At 40.1% G+C, this 21,942-nt stretch overlaps 1 protein-coding gene across 7 annotated transcripts in view; it reads right to left on the reverse strand.

The window, feature by feature from the left end:
* The window catches only part of LOC132774262 (protocadherin alpha-C2-like), a 271,043-nt gene that overhangs the window by 136,855 nt on the left and 112,246 nt on the right, over positions 1–21,942 (reverse strand). Inside the window, exon 1 of one of the 7 annotated variants that reach the window (XM_060774175.2) lies at positions 2,667–5,197. The exons of the other annotated variants lie outside the window; for them this stretch is intronic. Coding sequence (XP_060630158.2) covers positions 2,667–5,039 — 2,373 coding nt within the window. The 5' untranslated portion in view covers positions 5,040–5,197. Of the gene's footprint in view, positions 1–2,666; positions 5,198–21,942 lie in introns of those variants that run through there. 7 annotated transcript variants of the gene reach the window in all.

A 21,942-nucleotide genomic window follows, 5' to 3' on the forward strand; every position in this document is an offset into this window, starting at 1 on the left:
TACTATACATACAAAACTAAATGAAAAGAAGCCAACAGGCAGCCTAATTTCATGGTGGGAAATTCTCCAAGAGTTACTCATTCAAACTTAGTCTAAGATACCTTACTATAAGTTACATATAGCCACATTTTACCATTCAAAAAGTATCTGCCATATTTAGACAAAAATCAGTTTAGTTATGGGAAGTTTTCAGGATAAGAAACTGAGAAAGGGGCATGTCCTATTATTACCGCACCCACAGACCAAGTGGTTGGTCTATTTCCATCCCCTTCCCCTGCCAGTCTTTCCCCATTCCCCAGCACACGAGATTCAAAAACTATTTTTCCTTTGTAAATAAGCATTAGGGAATCAACAGGATACAGTGCAATAATGTAGGATGGACAATCTGGACTTGGTTAGGAAAAGAGTTCCTCAATTTCCTTCCTTTTCACATACTGCTATGTTCTCTCTTATTTCCATATTTTATTCAAATTCATACTAAAGTGCATGGGAGCATTAATAAAATTAAATAAATTCTTAAATTCTGAATGGCTATTAATTTAGACCAGGAGTCCTCAAACTAAGGCCCGTGGGCCGGATGCGGCCCTCCAAGGTCGCTTAGCCGGCCCTCGCTCAGGGTCAACCTAATTCTGAAATGACTTGAAAGCACATAACAATAACAACAATTCTATCTCATCAGCCAAAAGCAGGCCCACACTTCCCATTGAGATACCAATAATTTTATATTTGTTGAAATTGTTCTTCATTTTAATTATTGTATTTTTTTAAGTGGGTTTTGGTTTTTTTTGCACTACAAATAAGATATGTGCAGTGTGCATAGGAATTCATTCATGTTTTTTTCAAATTATAATCCGGCCCTCCAACAGTTTGAGGAACTGTGACCTGGCCCTCAGTTTAAAAAGTTTGAGGACCCCTGATTTAGAGTAACAGTTATTGAGGTTTCCGGATTGTTAAAAGACATTTGTCCAGAAATGAGCAGAAAATACATGCAGAGAAGATGACCATGGAATAATTAGCTGCCTTGATTCTTAGCTATTAAGTGGTTATAGACTGATATCCTACACTAAGGAAATGGAGCCTATGTTTATAAGCACAAAGTTATGAGGCAGCTAAATAATGATGCCTCATTCCTGAATAGTTATGTTGTACAACTTAATGCACATTGTAAATAGATGCACATATATGATATGCATCTATGTACAATGCACATCAATGTGCAGCTACAATGTGCAATACATATCTTTTTGCAATATGCATCTATGTGCTATAGCACCAAACACAGAACTCTACATCCATGCATACAATGTGAAAACTTCTATTGAACAGCAATGCAAAAGTTCATTCAAGCACTCAAAGCATAGGACCATTTGTACTTGTTTATATTACCAACAGGATGTTAGCCACACTCTTCTGAAAGAGGACTGAACCCCACTCTCTATTACTCACAAAAATGTGGACCTAAAAATGAATAAATAACTTTAAAATTAAGCACTGGGAGTGAAAAGCCTGCCATATCATCCTTGTTTCAGCAACTTATTTTACCAGATCAAATTGTGATTTAGTTTGCACTGAAATACATTTAATATAAATGAGAATGATACTTTGTTTTGTACTGGATGGGATCACACTCCCTCTGAACACACAGGTCCACAGTTTGGAGGTCCTCCCGGACTCAGCACTGAACCTAGAGGCCCAGGTGTTGGCAGTGGACAGGAGAGCCCTTGCATAATTAAAACTTGTGCACCAAGTGCACCCATTCATTGAGTGGCCTGATCTCATCACGGTGACCCATGACTTAGTTACATCCTGTCTGGATCACTTTTAACGTGCTCTATGTGGGGCTACCTCTGGAGAGTGCTCAGAAACGTCAGCAGGTCCAAAGAGCTGCAGCCAGATTGCTAACTGGGACTGGCTAAAGGGAGTGGGCAATCCCCCAGTTGTAACAGCTACACTGGCTGCTAGTCTATTTCCAGGGACAATTTAAAGTGTTGGCTATGATCTTTAAATCCCTAGATGGTCCAGATTCAGGCTATTTGCCTAACTGTATCCCCTTGTACAAAACTGCCTGGGCCCTGAAATCTTCATTCTCATTTCAAGCTCTGTTGGTGGGAACAAGAGAGAAGGCCTTCTCGGTGGCTGCTCCTAAACTCCCTTCTTCCTAAGGGAGCCAGAATGGCTCCCCGCTTGCCTCCAGTAGCAGACTAAAGCCTTTTTATTTAGACAGGCATTTAAATAAGGAGGCTTTTAAGATGAAGTTGGGGTGCTGTAGTTTTTAGCCTTGAAAATATTTTTATGGATTTTAACCGTAAATTTTAATGCCATTGATATTTAATTCTGTTTTGATGCTTGTAGATTTTAAATTGCATTGAAATGTGTTTAATGTAAGACACTGAATCTTCTTAAGTAGAGAAAAAGCAGGATATAAATAGACAAGAAGAAGAAGAAGAAGAAGAAGAAGAAGAAGAAGAAGAAGAAGAAGAAGAAGAAGAAGAAGAAGAAGTTATAAACCATACACTAGAAATGCCAAAGCCATTTCTTTGGAATCAATCAAGGAACATATTGCAAAGATGGATGTTTAATTTATAGAGATACTGACATAGAGAAAGTGACTCAATATGGTAATACAAAGGAAAAAATAAAGTAAACAAACTCTCATTGTGACTCACCTGTCCATGTGCATTTGGGACTAGCTCCTTTCCATTCTGCACACCCCCATTCTCAGTAAAAACAGGAATGTTGGGGCTAAAAACCATGAGGTCATTCTTTGCTCCAGCCTCTCCAACTGCGGTTGCCAGGATGTGGCTATGGCGATTTGAGTATGACCAGCTGCCCACTTCGCTGGCACGAACCAATGTGGCTGTGCCAGGTCCATACACCACTCCCTCCTTTGGCTGACACTGGCATCGCAGAGCCACGTATACTACGATTGCCAGAAGGAACAAGCTGGACACTGAGCATATAGCGATGATCAGGTAGATATTAGAATTATTCCCTGGGGTCCCTGGACTTACTCCCAACCTGGGAAGATGGGCATCAGCATGAGGAGCCTGGGCAGTTGCTATCAGTGATATACTGAAGGTGGCTGTGACCGACAGTGCAGGCTTACCATGATCCTTTATGAGCACCAAAATATTCTGGATGGTATTGCCCTCTGTCTCATCCATAGTTTGTGTGGTACTGATCTCTCCACTGTACAACCCAATCCTCCAGGGTCCATGTGTTGCATCATGTAGCTCATAGCGCAGCCATGCATTATAACCTGAGTCGGCATCTAAGGCATGGATCTTGCCCACCACATGTCCAGCTGTTATGGGAACCATCAGCGTGGCCAGGGCATCCACTGGCACAGATACAGCAGGTGAATTGTCATTCACATCCACCACAAAGACTTGAACTGTCACATTGCCACACAAAGAAGGCATTCCAGCATCCTTGGCTCTCACCTGGAATTCCAAAAGCTTCATCTCCTCATAGTCCAAAGGTTGCAAGGCATAAAGCTTCCCACTCTCTGAGTGAACTGAGATGTAGCTTGAGAGTGGCCAGAGTGTCTCATCTATCCAATAGCTGATCAGGGCATTCTCAGCCATATCTGGGTCTGAGGCAGAGACTGTGAAGATGTGAGCACCAGGTGGGTTGTTCTCATTTACAAATATTGTGTAAGAGGCCTGTGTAAATGTGGGTGCATTGTCATTTATGTCACTGATTGGCACAACCAAGCTGGTGCTGGTGGAAAGTAATGGTTCCCCTTGATCTTGTGCCATCACCAATAGCCTATACTCTGTCACCTGCTCTCGATCCAGGGTTTCAGATAGCACCAGAGAATAATAATTCTTAAAGTTCGACAGCAACTTGAAGGGGAGCCCTGGAGGCCATAGGGAGCAGCTGACTTGACCATTGGCACCAAAGTCTTTATCAGAAATGCTGACCAGGGCCACTACTGTTCCCAGCGGGGAGTCCTCTGCCACTGGCACTGACAAGGATGAGACAGATATCTCTGGAGCATTGTCATTCACATCCAGCACCTCAATCAGAACTTTGCAGTGTCCTTTCATGGGTAGTGTGCCTTTGTCTGTTGCTTCTATTCGAATTTCACCTACTCTCATGTTTTCAAAATCAATTTCTGCAGTTAATCTAATTTGTCCATTGTTTGGATCTAAATTAACCAATGCTCCTAAACTCTGTGGATTAACACTTCGAATTGAATATGTAATATCTTTGTTAATTCCCTCATCAAGATCTGTAGCATTTAGACTGATAAGTAATGCTCCTTTTGTTGCATTTTCAAATAGTTTTACTTGATATACAGACTGGTTAAATAATGGTGCATTGTCATTTGCATCCAAAACATTTATAGTCAACTTAGCCGTGCCAGTTTGCTCTGGTTTGCCTGCATCAGTGGCTGTAAGTAACAAATGGTATAAATGGATTGCCTCTCTATCAAGAGACTTCCTTAAGACAAGAACTAAAGACTCACCATGCTTCTCACTGTCCTGAACATCCAAGGTAAAATATTCATTTGGACTTATTCTGTAGCTGAGGTGAGAGTTTGAACCTATATCATCATCAGTGGCTCCCTCTAGTGGAAAAGATGAGTCTGGAAGTCTAGATTCAGGAATCATCAGGACTTGCTCAGATGCTGGGAATATAGGAGCATTGTCATTGATATCCTTGATCTCTACTTCAACATGGAAGACCTTCAAGGGCTTATCCAGGATCACTTCCAGATGAACCATGCATATAGGGATCTTGGCACACAGCTCCTCCCGATCTATCCGTGAATTAACAAATAAAATCCCATTTTGCACATTTACCTCAAAATAATCCCCATGGCCTTGGGACATCATCCGGAACATCCGAGGCATGAGCTCCTCCACTTCTAGGCCCAAGTCCTGGGCAATGCGGCCCACAAAGGTTCCATGCTGGGATTCTTCAGGAACAGAATAATGGAGCTGCCCATTCCCCATTTCCCAGGCTCTGTGGAACAGAATCAACTGCAGCATCCAGCTCTTCACCAAGGGGCATTGGTGCAAAACAGTCATAGTTAATGGTAAGTGTTATTCCTTTTTTTCAAAAAATAAAATAAAATTCATTCCTCAGTGTCAGAAAGAAACGGTAGAAGACATCCAGTTGTTACACGGTAGTATCCATGCCATCTTCCTAGGCTCCCCACATAGTTGCATCTTCTTACTGTATTTCTGGGAGGGGCTTTGATCTTTGTATAGAAAGAGCATTTTGATTTTTGGTAGGTAGCGACATCTTGTGACAATCAGTATAAATGCCACACAGGCTTGGATTTTTGTTACTTTTTGGATTACTTTCTTGATTACATTTTGCAATGTAGCTGCAAAAAAATTCTATACTTTTCTTCTATTGTTCTGTCTGAAGCTAATCTGTTGACTTTTGGAGAAAAAAATAACTCCAACATTTTGGAATAAACTATTGCCCAATAACTGATCAGGCTGAGAACATTGTGTTGGATCCAAATCTAGTCTACTTAGAAGAGATTATTTGAAATCAGCTGCATAAGTGAATTAATGGATCTACTCTATCTAGATTTTCATTTATTCAGTTGAGTTCTGTTCAACTAAACAGATTCAAATAAAAATAATATAGTTTCCAGAAGCTTTTATGTTGAGATAATTAATGTTAGAAGATTTTGATGTTAGTAGTGCAAGGACATACTGCTCATTACACTAGAATTTTAGATTATGATACCTTGCCAGATACTGGTGCCAGGAATCAAACAGTCACTGATTCTTGTCACCAGACCAAAAAAGCAACCAAAATATGGCTCAAAATTCATCAAAATGTCATCAATCTAGACAACAAAGTCAGTTTATAGCACCCTAAGACTTGACAACTCATAAAATATACCAAAGAAATGTCAACAGTAATAACTAGCATTCTCTAGGGATCTATCTAATCTAAGATTTTGGTTACTATCTTGTGTCAATAAACTATCAATTATTTAAAGAAGTATCTCCTTTTCTCTATCCTGACTATCCCAGTATTATGCTCCATTGGGTGACCTAAGATTCTATCATGAGATTTAGAAAAAAAGACACATTTCTAACAAGTTTCTCCACAACATGAATACTTTTGCTTCTTTCTTGACTTTTTTTCTAAATCAGGTAGTCCCAGATGTTGCAGTTTGTTCTTATATCTGCTTTAGTCACCTCATTGCTTAATTTACTGTTATCTACCCTCTTCCAGGTTGAGATATGAAAGTCTGAATGGTACAACATTTCACCTGGGCCACCATTTTCAACTATTTGTGCTCACTTCTTTATGAGCAATTCCTCTTGCACGATCTCTTTGGGATGAAACTTAGAGAACTCTGTTGCAATGGCTCCAGTTCTTAGAGTAGGAGGAGGTTTGGAACATGGTGAAGAGAGACTATTCTTCAATGCTGTGGCCATTAACTCATAAGATCCTCCAAACTCCTGTCTTCTCCTCCATGCTATATATAAAACAGCAAGGAGATGCTTCCAAACTTTTGAGATCTGTTGACACTAGAATGTTGTTTACTACAACTCTATTTTTCTTTTATAATTGGAATTTGAGAAAGCCATTTGGGATCTAAACTGATGTCTCACATCAGTAATCCATTAGCACATTGTTTCAAGCACATTGAAAATTAATCCAGATGAGACACAGGGACTAGACATGAAGTCTGTGCTGGGTTACAGTTCTCCTGAAGAACCAGATTTAGAGTTGGGATGTACATCTGGATTCAGTCTTGAACCTGGATCCCCAGACTTCTGTGGTGGTATAAACTGTATTTGCGCAGTTTTGCGCATGTTTTAACTGTTTTACCCATTCTTGGTATGATCATTGTGCTATGCATTGTTGTTGCCACTGCAGTTGTTGGGCTTCAAAGGAGGCTGTTTTCAAAGTCCCGTCACTTTTGAGATATGACTACTGAAGAAACAAAAGAAGACTCCTTGGTAGCTGGCTCCCTTCTTATCATCCTTCCAAACTGGAGGCACTCCAGGTGGGTAGAAAATGGCAGATGTTATAGAAGAGCATGTGCTCCTATTGAAAATTCAATTTGTAAAAAATGTTTTTGTTTTATATTGCAGAGATTATGATATGGTATTATTATATTTCATAGTGTTGCTATATGTGTAAGTCTGTTACCTAGTTTATGGCATGTAGTCTATTGGAAGTGAAGAAGGGCATGTAGGATGTTGAGGTGACTGGTAATTGGTTGGGAGTTTACATTTGAGCCCTTGAAGTTGGTGTGTAATTGTTGAGGGAGATCTGTTGTGAAGAGGAATTGAAATTAACTCTTGGTGTTAAGAACTATGGGAGGTTAAGCAAGAAAATAGATAAAAGTTATTGACTGTTCTGATTAACTGGTGAGAGTGAAATGACATTTGCTATTTTTGAAAATTATCACAATGGAAAATTCCTTTGAAATCACGTGTAAGTAACTTTAAAATAGTTTATTTGAATAAAGTCTTGTCCACACATGCATGTGAGAGAAGAACATGGTTGTACAATAGTACACAGGTCAACTCGTGCTCGAAATAGATACAAATGGAGGCAAATAGAGAAGATGTGATCTGCACAAAAGCTGAGGAACAGATCATCTAAGTGCTATGTGCCACACACACACACATGCATGCATCATGATTGGCTCTACTAGTGATAATTTAGATTTCAACATCCTATTCTCTGTGGCTACAGTGACACATTTGGAGTGAAATTATCCAGCTCATGGCTATAGATTTTTAGGGATAAAAGCTTGTACAGGAAAGCTGACGTATTCCTGAATATGGCACCACAGACTCACAGAGCTAAAACGAAACATTTGACCCAAGGTAGGAGTGGTATACTAGAGAAGGAAGTAGGAAAAAAATCAAATAAATAGAAAAGGGTATTCAACTGACTAATAAAAGTAGCTTTGTGCTACTTCTGATGTAGTTGGACTACTTCTGTACAGCAATTAGTTATCTAACAGTCCATTCTTGGAGATGTCAGATGTAGTTATGGTGACATATATGGAAATGAAAGTACTTTGAATGGTTAATTCTCACACTGAAAAATTAAAGATGTTAGAGGTATCATTTATGCAGCTTTATGGTACTCTGGGCTGCATTCTGGACTAGATTGTGAATTCAGGTCACTAGAGAACCAAATGGCCCAGGTGGCAAATAAAGCTGCAACCATTCCTGCCCAAGGCTTGTCTAGTTTCTTAATAGTTTGTTCTATGGTTTTTCTTTGGCATTATCCTCAGTAATTGGAGCAACTTGACATTATCTACACATTCTTTGGAATTAGTATTGAATTCACATTATACTAACGATTTCACGTTATAATGTGTCATTTCCAAAATGGAAAAAACGACCTGAAATGTGAAAAATGACCTGAAATGTGAAAAACAAGAAAGTAATACATTTTAATAAGAAATCCCTCAAATCCTAATCACAACAGATTCTGTTCTCTCATTTAATAAATTGTACTTCACAAATTGTCCTTTCTTGCACTGATCAAATCCATCATGCTTACATTTAACATTTGCCCCAACTAGAGCTACAAAGTATTGAGAATGAAAATCCCATGCCACACACACACATATATCTCTGCCAACCCAGTTCTTCCAGGACACAAGTCAACCCTCCACTTACACCCAGCTCATCATGACAACCCTTGCTTTGCTAGTTAGTTTATATTTTTCATTTAAATTCTGTTCACAATGGAATGGTAGATATATCAGTAGAATATTACCTATAATCAAGCTACTATTTAATTTCTTTAAACTACTAAAGTGACTGGCTTGACTTTGAAGGAGCTGGGAGTGGCCACGGCTGACACGGAGCTCTGGCATGAGCTGGTCCATGAGGTCACGAAGAGTCGGAAGCGACTGAACAAATAAACAATAACAACAACTACACTAATTATTGATGGGATTAAACATTGATCTGGCATATCCTCAAAAGTCAACAACTGACACAAACCAGACTTTAAAAAAGAAAGAAAAATATAATTGAAAACTATTATTGCAAGTCAGCAGATTCAATATTTAAATCTAGTTTTATCTTACTCTATTATTTTCTTGATGTCTTTCAAAAAACAAAAGCAGAAACATTGTACAACATACTAAAAACAAAAATTATTATATTGTTATTATTAATAGCCCAAAAACCCACATCTATTTTCAAACGTAATTATGCACCAATTGTCCAGATACTTTGGTAGAGTAAGAAAAGTATGCCACTATATATATCAATTTCTCACATTCTTTTCAGAAAAACAAAATATAAATCTATACGCTTCTAAAGCTAAAGCTAAATGAGAAACAAAATGTTGCCAAAAGTCTGTCACAGCAGTTCTTCAATATAGTAAATAATTCATATGTTGTTGCTATCTGTCATTAAGTTGACTCCATCTTATGGAAACCCTATGATAGGGCTCTCTTAACATTGTTTATTCAGAGAATATTTGCCATTGCTGAGATGTCCAAAGTCAGATAATTTGTTTTTTATCATTTACAGGGATCCACAGGGGGGCCTCAGAGTCCTAATCCAAGATGTTTCAACAATATTCCCACTCAAGATTTACTAAAGTTTCAAATTCAGATGGAGCAATGGGAAAAGATTTGGACAAGGAGTTTGACATTTACATTGAGTAATGATCTGAAATATTTTTATATAGTGATGTATAGATGGTATCTGACACCAGAGAGGATTTCTAAGATGAACAAAAGAGGTTCTAGCAAATGTTGGAAATATGAGGAACATTTTGGAACATTTTGGAACATATTATAATTATATGTGGTGATCATGCAAAATGGCTCAGAAATATTGGTATCAAATCCATTTGTTGATTGAGAAATTGTTATGGTCAAATTTATGATGAAATGAGAGTTCTACTTGTTGGGTATGTTAGATGATCAGCTTGTTAAAAACATTGGAAGTCTAATAATATACATGATTATGGCAGCGAGAATTATCTATGCCATTGATGGAATATCTGGTGACTGCAGCATAAGAAAACCGGCTTACGAAGATGTGTAAACAAGTCAAAATGGACAAGCTGAGAAATCCTTGACTAATTTTAAGAAAGACTGGGATTTATTTACTACCTTTTAACACCAAAAATGAGAACAAACGTTTAATATTTTTTTAATAGAAGAGCGATACTAATAGCTGAAGGGTGACATTAGTGATATATTATGGGTGTAAACAAGCGAAGAAGTAAAAACCATCAGGCAGAGAGTGTGAGGCTCATAAAGTAGATAGACACTGTTGTATGTATGATATATGTTTAGTAGTAGCAAGGGCGGTTTTTCTAGACTATTTTGTATTAGTTGTAGTTCCCTTTTATTTCAAGAAAAAGTATTTATATGGTTTTGTTGTTGTGCGTGGGGGATGGGCCTCTGAGTTTTTTAAATTTGTCTAGTGTTTTATACATTTGGTTGTTTATACGTTTGTTTGTTTTTTGTTTGAATAAAATTAAATTTAAAAGATTTACTAAAAATAATTAAATGTGAATTTCAAAAAAGAATAAAGCAGATAACTAAAACATGTCACACAAAACACATATAACTCACCAACCATGATGCATTTGAAGTTTGCTCCTTCACAATTCCCACTTCCACACTTTCCATACTGGCAGGAATATTGGGAGTGAAAACCATGAGATCACTTTTGGCACCGGCTTCCCCGCTCACTCCTGCTAAGATGTGGCTGTGACGATTGGAATATGACCAACTGCCCACCTCACTAGCACGAACCAGCGTGGCTGTGCCTGGTCCATACACCATTGCCTCCTTTGCCTGGCAATGGCATCTCAAGGCTACATACAAAACAATTGCCAGAAGGAACAAGCTCGATACTGAACAGATTGCAATGATCAGGTATATATTTACCGTGTCCACCAGGGGCTTTGAGTTCTCACGTACCTTAGAAAGGCGTGTGTCAGTTTTAATATTTTGGGCATTTGCCACAAGGGACACACTCAGTGTGGCTGTGGCTGACAGTTGAGGCTTACCATGGTCCTTCACCACAACTAGCAATTGCTGGCTAATCATGCCTTCAGTGTCATCCAGAACACGTGTGGTGCTGATCTCTCCACTGTACAGTCCCAGCCTCCAAGGACCACTATTTGTTTCATATAACTCATAACGTAGCCATGCATTGTACCCTGAATCAGCATCCATGGCATGGATCTTGCCCACAACATTTCCAGCAGCCACAGGAACCAACAGAAATATGGGTACCTCTTCTAGCTCAGATACCACAGGTGCATTGTCATTTTCATCCACCACAAAAACTTGAATAGTCACATTACCACACAAAGAGGGTAGTCCAGCATCCTTGGCACTCACTTGAAATTCCAGCAATTTCAGCTCCTCATAGTCCAAAGGTTGCAAAGCATAGAGCTTCCCACTCTCAGAGTGCACTGAAATGTAACTGGAAAGAGCCCCATGCTTCTCATCAATCCAGTAACTGACCAGGGCATTCTCAGCAACATCTGGGTCTGAAGCAGATACTGTGAAGATATGGGCACCAGGTGGGTTGTTCTCTTTTACAAAGACAGTGTAGGAAGGTTTCATGAAAGCAGGTGCATTGTCATTCACATCACTTACTGGCACCACAAGGATGCTGGTGGCTGACAAAGAGGGCATTCCTTGGTCTTGTGATGTCAATACCAGCTTATATGTAGCCACTTGTTCTCGGTCCAGAGATTCAGCCAGTACCAAAGAATAATAATTCTTAACACTTGAGAGTAGTTTGAAAGGTATGTGAGAAGGCCACAGGGAACTGTTGACTTGTCCATTGACACCAGTGTCCCTGTCTGAGATGCTGATGAGGGCTACCACTGTTCCCAATGAGGAGTCTTCTGGAACTGGGGTCAACAGAGACATCACTGAAATCTCAGGTGCATTGTCATTCAGATCTAGAATCTCAATCAAAATTTTGCAATGTCCCGATAAAGGAGGATTCCCCTTGTCTTTTGCCTCAATTTGCATTTCATAAAAATTCTTTTCTTCAAAATCCAAATTTCCTTTCACATGGACTTCACCTGTTTTTTGGTCAAGAATAAAAATTTCTTTCCCATTTGGAGGGAAAAAAACTACTGGATATGTATGTAATTTCTTTATTGGTTCCATCATCTAAATCAGTAGCATTTAGTTTAATAACTAATAATCCATTCACTGAATTTTCCAATAACTGGACTTTATAAACCGACTGGTTAAACAGAGGAGGGTTGTCATTGGCATCCAGCACATTGATCACCAGCTGGACTGTGCCTGTGAGCTGTGGCTGGCCTCCATCAGTGGCTGTGAGTAATAAATGGTGAACAGGATGTTCTTCTCTATCAAGTGGCTTGTTTAAAACAAGAAATAAAGATGCACTATGTTCGTGATTTTCCATTACCTCTAGAGTGAAATGTGGATTTGGACTAAGTTGGTAGTTGATCAAACAATTTGCTGCAATATCCATATCAGAAGCTCCCTCTAGAGGAAAGCGTGAATGACGAATGCTAGACTCGGCAATAGTAAATAGTTTCTCTGAAGCTGGGAAAATGGGGGCATTGTCATTTATATCAGCAATCTCTACTTCTACATGGAAAACCCTTAGGGGTTTATCTACAAGCACTTCCAAGTGAATCTTGCACACAACACTACTGGCACACAGGTCCTCTCTATCTATTCGAGAATTTACAAATAAAATCCCATTCTGTACATTTACCTCAAAATACTCTCCCTGCTCTTTGGAAACCATCCGGAACATCCGAGGCACCAGCTCACTCACTTCCAGCCCCAAGTCCTGGGCAATTCGACCCACAAAGGTGCCATGCTGGGATTCCTCCGGCACAGAATAATGAAGTTGGCCGCTCCCTATTTCCCAGGCAACATGGAGCAGAATCAGGTGTAGAAGCTTCTTCTCTGCAGAAGCTGCTTTCCAAGCAACCATGGCAAGCTGAGACACAAATCCAAGCACTATATTGTTTTTTGGGGGGTAGATTTGTCTGTTTTTATAAATCCTTTTTGTTAAGAGTGAAATACAGAATTCCAAAAGCTCATCTGAATTGGCATCTCTGAAATCAGCTGAATCTCCTCCACTGGTGTTGCATCTGCCTGGTATCTCATTGTGATCTGGCATGTTGAGGGAGGAGCTCAGGTTTTCAGACTTTCCTTAGACAATAGTGACCCCTTGTGACTGTTTTTAACATTTTAACCAGATGTTTATAATACAGTATTCTTGTACATTTCATTTTAGCTGCATGTATTTTAAAATTAAAAGTACTGAGTCCCATTTGTCTTTCTTTCTTTTTTTTTGCTTCTTCAATCATATTCTTTGTTTATCTTAACATTCTTCATTGATCCGCATATTTGGTGGATTTTGTCCAATCAGTTATTCCATTGCATTCATCCTGGTATATCCAATTATTGTTTTGATTGATTGTTCCTCATTGCCATATTGCATTTACAGACAGACAATCATATAGACTCCTGATTCTTTTTTCTTCCTCAGAAAATACAGATGTTCTTTATTCTGCAATTTTCTCATCACTCATCACATCTTGTCTTGTCTTGTCTTCTCATTTCTCTTCAATTTCCCAAAGTTTTAAAATGTAATCACTTTTCCTATCCATAGTCCAGTTATTACTGGCATTACACAGAGAACCTGCCATTCACATGGCAGAAAATCAATTTTGTGAATGGATTCTATTCCTTTATCATGTCCCCATCCTCCTTGTCAGCATGTGGAGGAGAACTGGCAGATGACAAGACCAGTCATGTTGAAATTGAATCCAGACAAATTGAAATTGAATCCAGACAAGACAGAGGTCCTACTGGTCAGTCGGAAGGCCGAACAGGGTATAGGGTTACAGCCTGTGTTAGACGGGGTTACACTCCCCCTGAAGACGCAGGTTCGCAGCTTGGGAGTGATCCTGGATTCACCGCTGAGCCTGGAGCCCCAGGTCTCAGCGGTGGCCGGGAGAGCTTTCGCACAATTAAAACTTGTGCGCCAGCTGCGCCCGTACCTTGGGAAGTCAGATCTGGCCACGGTGGTCCACGCTCTTGTCACATCCCGGCTGGATTACTGCAACGCACTCTACGTGGGGTTGCCTTCAAAGACTGCTCGGAAACTACAACTAGTCCAGCGAGAAGCAGCCAGGTTGCTCACTGGAGCGACGTACAGGGAGCACACCACCCCCCTGTTGCGTCAGCTCCACTGGCTGCCAATCCAATTCCGAGCAGAATTTAAAGTGCTGGTCTTGACCTATAAAACCCTATACGGTTCCGGCCCAGTGTATTTGTCCGAACGGATCTCCCTCTACATCCCACCTCGAAGTTTAAGATCTTCTGGGGAGGCCCTGCTCTCGACCCCGCCAGTCTCTCAAGCGAGGCTGGCGGGGACGAGGAGCAGGGCCTTCTCAGTGGCGGCCCCCCGCCTGTGGAACGCACTCCCCGGGGAGATTAGATCGGCGACCTCCCTCCTGGCATTTAGGAGAAAACTAAGGACCTGGATGTGGGACCAAGCTTTTGGTCACTCTGTCAATTAACTCAAGGACCTGGGAATAGACAAAGATAAACGGAGTAGAACGGACTTATGGACTCTGATATATGGACCCTGACATGAGATTGTTTTAGGTTTTAGGATTTTATTATGTACTGATGTTTTAATTTAAGTGTTGAATTGTTATCTTTTGTATTACTTGTTATGTGTCCGGGCATCTAATTGTGCCCTCCCCTGTAAGCCGCCCTGAGTCCCCCCCGGGGTGAGAAGGGCGGGGTATAAGTGAATGAAATAAATAAATAAAATAAATTTGTCCAGGAGGTCATTTTCAGGTTAGGAGCACGAGGAAGAGGAAGACGGAAGTCCCATGCAAAGGGAAGTCCCACTCAGATATCTGGTCAGATGCTTCCCCAGTGCTAGAGATCTGGGCACTGGAGGGCATCTCTAGGTAAGATTGTGCCAGATAAGAATACCCATTATTTTTTGAGAGCAACATGGCTCTTGGATCACAATGCATTTGGCTTGGCTGGGACCATCCTATGACTCAGATTGCTTCACAACCTGGTTATGAATAACTCTCAAAATTTTGACATTGGTTTGCTGCTTTTCTCCTAGATTGTCTGATATTTGTTTCTTCTCTTACTTTTGTCAATGGTCTTCCTGATAATAATGATGGATTTTCTTTTGATTGCAGTTCAACTTCATTGTGCTTGCAGTAAAAAGTAGGATATTCTCCTACCATCATACAGGAAGTAGAGATAAAGGCGCCTCATAGTGACCCAGGCCAAGCTCAACTTGCCCAGCACAGTCTTCTTTTCAAAGCCTCCAACAGCAGAATACTTCCTACTGTGTGATCTCAGGAGATACAGAAATTGATCTTCATACATGGAAAGTATGAGCTCTTCAACTGAGCCGTGGTCACTCCCTTAGAGCATTATTTATTTAGTTCCTAAGTAAAAATTTCCCTGCCATTTTACACATAATTTCTGGTTCTTTTTATTGTTCAGAAATAGTATCTGTTTCTTCCACATTACCATATAATGCAGTTTCATAGTGCAGTTTAACTGCATTATCTGAGTCTTAACTGCATTATATGGCATTGTAGATGAGACCTATGTCTTCTGTATCAATTTAATATTTTCTGATCAAGACAATGTTCACAGCATGTTAAACAAGGATTTGTATAAAACCTATCTAAGAAAGGTGGAGGAAGAAATGGCTTTGTTCGCTTTGTTGCACTTTGTGTCTCTTTCTGGGTTCTTTATTGCTAAAAAGAGACGACTAATATTTCATATGTTAGTTTGATGATCCTAAGGAAATACTACTTCTTAAACTGGGTTCCAATCCCTTAGTTCAATATTAGGATTGCAAAAAACTGTGTAGCATGCCACCTAGGGGGCATGCTACTCAGATAACTCAGATAACTCCATTATTTAATGTAGCTTTGCTCCGGACATGATACGGAAGATGATTTTTACAATCATGTTGCAGATAGCATTGGGAATTTTTCCCTCCACACAAATCACATATTTTAAAATGTCTGAAGAAAAATCCACTGTAAATAACTTCCATTGATTCTATGAATTGATTCTATGAATTCTATGAAGGTGAAACTAAGAGAAATCAAACATGCATTCTATACTTTAGGAGAGCTGACTTCAGGAAATTTAAGAAAATACTGAGTACAATTTCATGGACAGGAATACTAAAAGAGAAGCGAGCTAATGCTGGATAGGAGTTTCTTAAAAGTGAAATACCGAAGGCACAATTGCAAACAGTGACAGCAAGGAGAAAAATAAGAGAAGTATCAAGCAACCAGAATGGATGTCAGAAGATCTTTTAACTGAGATAAGATTTAAAAGAGACATGAACAAGAAATGGAAAAGGGGGAAATCACCAAAGAGGAATTCAAACAAATAACCAATATATAGGGAAAATGTTTGTAAGGCTAAGGAACAAAATGAGCTCAGGTGAAATGCTAACAGGGGATAGAGAAAAGGCAGAGCTGCTCAACACCTACTTTGCCTCAGTCTTCTCCCAAAAGGAGATTGGTGTTCAACCTCAGCAATATGGAGAAGATGAGGTAATAGAGGAAATGCAACCCGAAATAAGTAAAGAAGTAGTCCAGGAATGTCTGACGATGCTAAATGAATTCAAGTCTCCAGGGTCAGATGAACTACATCCAAAAGTATTGAAGGAACTAGCAGACATAATTTCAGAACCACTGGCAATAATCTTTGAGAATTCTTAGAGAACAGAAGTCCCAGCAGATTGGAGGAAGGCAAATGTTGTCCTTATCTTCAAGAAGGAAAAAAGAGGACCCAAACAATTACCATCCAGTCAGCCGACATCAATAACAAAATGGATTCTGGAACAGATCATTCAGGAGGGAGTCTGCAATAACATAGAAAGGAATGCTGCGATTAGTAAAAGTCAACATGGACTTCTCAAAAACAAGTCATGCCAGACTAATCTTATCTTTTTTTCAAAAGAGTTACAAGATTAGTAGATGCAGCGAATGCTGTGGATGTAGCATATCTTGATGTCAGTAAGGCCTTTGACAAAGTCTCCCAAGACTTTCTTGCAAGCGAACTAGTTGGTGGATCTGTTATGGGTTAAGCGACCGAACTCAAAGAGTGCAAGCCAATGGTTCCACTTCATCCTGGAAAGAAATTAATGGAGTGCCGTAGGGTTCGATCCTGGACCCGGTACTGTTCAACATCTTTATTAATGACTTGGATGATGGTTAAAAGGGCAAATTAAGAGGGATAGCTGATACTCCAGAGGACAAGATCAGAATTCAAGATGACCTTAACAGATTAAACAGCTGGGCCAATACTAACAAAATGAATTTCAGCAAGGACAAATATTAGACAGAAAAAATGAAATGCAAAAGATACAGGATGGGTAACGCCTGGATCAACAACAGTCCATTTGAGAGAACTCCATGGGTAACAAGTTGAATATGAGCCAACAGTTGCAGCAGCTAAAAAAGCCAATGGGATTTTGGGCTGCATCAAAAGAGGCATAGTGTCTAGATTGAGGGAAATCACCATATCTATCTATTCTGCTTAGGTTAGACCTCATCTGAAATACTGTGTCCAATTCTGGGCACCACAGTTTAAAAGAGATATTTGTAAACTGGAAGGTGTCCAGAGGAGCACAACTAAAATTATCAAAGATCTGGAGACCATGCCCTATGAGGAGCATCTTAAAGAACTGGGGATGTTTAGCCTGCAGAAAAGAAGATTGAGAGGAGACACGATAACTATGTAAAAGAATGTCATAAGGAAGAGGGAGCAGGATTGTTTTCTGCTATCCTGGAAACTAGGACTCGGAGCAATGGGTTCTAATGACAGGAAAGGAGATCCCACCTGAACATTTGAAAGAACTTCTTGACTGCAAGAGTTGTATAGTGGTGGAACTCTCTGCCTCAGAGTGTGGTAGAAGCTCCTTCCTTGGAAGCTTTTAGACTGGATGTCCATCTGTCAAGGGTACTTTGTTTGTGTTTTTCCTGAATGGCAGGGGGTTGGATTAGATGGCCCATGTGGACTCTTTCAACTCTATTATATTATGATTCTATGATTCTATGTGCTCGAACTTATCACCTCTCAGTCTTATCTTCTCCAAACAATGTAAATGCACAACACTATTTAAGTTTCACAACCTTCACTAAGTTTGGTTTTTCTCTTCTTGACTTCTTGTTAAACATTGTTGTCCAGGACTGGACATCCTATTCTAGATAAGTTCTAACCAAATCAGATTATAGTGGCCTTTTGACTTCCTGTGATAAAAGATATATTGCATGGAATTTTTCTCCCCCTCCCCCAACTGTTTATTTATGTTTAGCTTATAGTCTACTAGGAACTCCTAGGTCTTTTCCATGAAAATAGCAGAGTCCAAATTCTTTACTCTTCAATATAATAAACAACCATATGATGAATTATAGCTATGCCATGCTGCAAATCTATGACATACAAGAACTGAACAAAATTGGTGCTTATTGGTTGTCAATGCATCTATAATTGAGTGTGAGATTTTTTTAAAAAGAGAAGCCCTGTCATCTGACTGAAACAGCAAGATCCCTTGCTGATCCTAAAGATTTCTACTTAATGTGGAAATTTTGGCTCATTCTGAAGAAGAAACTAACCATGAAATTGCTAAGAAAACCAGACTCTTAGTTTTGTTTACATAAATTGAATTGTCATATTCATTTTACCATTAAAACATGTCACATCTGAACCTAATTTAGAAATAAAGAAATATAAAACCAGATGAATCATATTTAAATCTGTCAATTCAAGAATTCTAAGAGTGACTCACCTCTCTAGACGAATCAGGCAGCAGCTCCTTCCCATTCCTAACCTCCCCATTCTCTGCAAAGACAGGAATGTTGGGGCTGAAAACCATGAGGTCACTTTTGGCACCAGCCTCCCCACTCACTCCGGCCAGGATGTGGCTATGGCGATTTGAATACGACCAGGTGCCTACCTCACTGGCACAGACCAGTGTTGCTGTACCTGGTCCATACACCATTTCCTCTTTGGCCTGGCAATGGCATCGCAGGGCCACATAGAAAACAATGGCCAGAAGGAACAAGCTGGACACTGAGCAAATGGCAATGATCAAATACACATTGACTGTGTCTGCCAGAGGTTTTGAGATGTCACCTGCCTTAGAAATATGGGCATTATTTTTAATACCCAGAGAATTTGCCACAAAGGACACACTCAGTGTGGCTGTGGCTGAGAGCTGGGGCTTTCCGTGGTCCTTTACCACAACCAAGACAATCTGGGTACTTTTGTCCTCTATATCATCCAAGGCCTTTGTGGCAGTGATTTCTCCACTGTACAGTCCAACACGCCAAGAGCCAGTGGTCCTTTGGAGCAGTTCATATTGCAGCCAAGCATTGTATCCTGAATCACCATCAATAGCATGGATCTTGGCTATCATCTGCCCAGATACCACAGGGACAGATACAAGAATGGGGTTATCTTCTGTTGGTCCAGACACTGTAGGTGCATTGTCATTTTCATCCACCACAAAGACCTGAATAGTCACATTACCACACAAAGAGGGATGCCCAGCATCCCTGGCACTCACTTGAAATTCCAGCAACTTCAGTTCCTCATAGTCCAAAGGTTGCAAAGCATATAGCTTTCCACTCTCTGAGTGCACTGAAATGTAGCTGGAGAGAGTCCCGTGCTTCTCATCTATCCAATAACTGACCAGGGCATTCTCAGCTACATCTGGGTCTGAGGCAGACACTGTGAAGATATGGGCACCAGGTGGATTGTTCTCCTTCACAAAGACTGTGTAGGAGGTCTGCATGAAGGTGGGAACATTATCATTTATGTCGCTGATAGGAACTAAAAAGGTACTGCTAGCAGATAATGATGGAGAGCCTTGATCTTGTACTGTCACCACCAGCTTGTACTCAGCCACCTTCTCTCGATCCAGAGGCTCAGCAAGAATCAGTGAGTAGTAGTTTTTGAAGGTAGACTCCAGTTTAAAAGGGACATCAGGAGGCCAGAGTGAACAGCTCACCTGTCCATTGGCCTCAGAGTCCTTGTCTGAAACACTGATAAGGGCCACCACAATTCCTGGAGGTGAGTCTTCTGACACTGGCACAGAAAGAGAAGTCACAGATACTTCAGGAACATTGTCATTCATGTCTGACACCTCAATAAGAACTTTGCAATGTCCAGATAAAGGGAGGTTGCCTTTATCTTCTGCAACAATTTGTAGGTCATATAAATTAGCATCTTCAAAATCTACTTTTCCAATCACTCTGAGTTCTCCTGTGTTGGAATTTATTTCAAACATCTTTGTAAATTGTCGAGGCACATTGTTACTAAAAAAGTAGGTGAGTTCCCCATTCCTTCCTTCATCTAAGTCAGTGGCATTCAGTTTAATAACTAATGTCCCATTAGCTGCATTTTCTGCCAGCTTTATCCTGTAAACTGATTGGTTAAACACAGGTGGGTTGTCATTGGCATCCAGCACACTGATCATCAGCTGGACTGTACCAGTGAGTTTTGGTTTGCCCCCATCAGTGGCTGTGAGTACTAAATGATGCACAGGGATGTCTTCCCTGTCAAGGGGAGTTTTAAGTATAAGTACTGGTGATTTACTGTAGTCATCACTTCCTGAATCAAGAATGAAATAATCATTTTGGCTGATCTTATAGGTTAGCAGGGCATTGTCACTGATGTCTAAATCAGAGGCACCAGCAAGTAAGAAACGAAAGCCTGGTAATCTTGATTCTGAAATTGTCAGATTTTGTTCATTTACTATAAAAACAGGTGCATTGTCATTTATGTCCCTGATCTCTACCTCCACATGGTAGATCTTCAGAGGTTTATCCACAATCACCTCCAGATGGATGCCACAATCAATATTCTTGCCACAAAGCTCCTCCCTATCTATCGTGGAATTCACAAACAAGATCCCATTCTGCACATTTACCTCAAAGAAGTCCTTCTGTCCTTTTGATACCAAACGAAACATCCGAGGCACCAGCTCACTCACCTCCAGCCTCAGATCCTGGGCAATGCGGCCCACAAAGGTGCCATGCTGGGATTCCTCCGGCACAGAATAATGGAGCTGGCCATTCCCCATCTCCCAGGCTGTGTGGAGGAGAATCAGATGCAGCAGCTGCTTCAGCACAGAATCATTCTGCCAGGCAACCATGGCAAAGATAGAAACAAAGTCCTCTTTTCTCCTCTTTTTCTAAAAATCCCTCCCCTTGAAGGACTGAAGACCAGGGTTATACGGTTTCATCTAAATTTGTGCTGTGGCATTCTCTGCCTGGTGATCGCTATTGTGAATCTGTCAATGCATTTTGAGGGAGGAGCTCTGGACTTTCATCTTTCCCATGCATTTCCTTAGTCAACACTGACCCCTTGTGACTGAATTTCAAAATTGTGAAGCAGATGCTCATTTTTATGTGGAAATTTTGAAAAGATGTAATTAACTTATTAATACAATAACTATAGTCAAACAACATTGTCCAACAGTATAATTTAGTTAGCCAAGTGATCGTCTTATTGTTATCTTAGTCTTACTTTTTATTCATATTTAAAGTTAAATATTTTTCCCATCTAGTTCTTTCTGTTAGGTTACAGCTTTGTAACTTATATGCAACTTTCCCTACCAGAACTTTATATATAGCACTCCATATCCAGGGATTCTGTATCCACATATTCAACAATATACGACTTGAAATATTCCAGAAAAATATCTGAAACTTAGACTTTAATTTTGACCCTCTGTTTTAGATTATAGTGAAAAACCCTTCTTGTGGAACTGCTTCCTGAGGATGATGAGATTGTCTGCAATGGCCAGATTTTGTTCATTCACTTTAAAAAAAAAGGTGCACTGTCATTTATGTCCCTGATCTCCACCTCCACATTGTAGACCTTCAGAGGTTTATCCACAATCACCTCTAAGTGTTTAACTT

Source organism: Anolis sagrei, chromosome 4 (assembly GCF_037176765.1).
Source record: "Anolis sagrei isolate rAnoSag1 chromosome 4, rAnoSag1.mat, whole genome shotgun sequence".
In the NCBI taxonomy this organism is placed as follows: Eukaryota; Metazoa; Chordata; class Lepidosauria; order Squamata; family Dactyloidae; genus Anolis; species Anolis sagrei.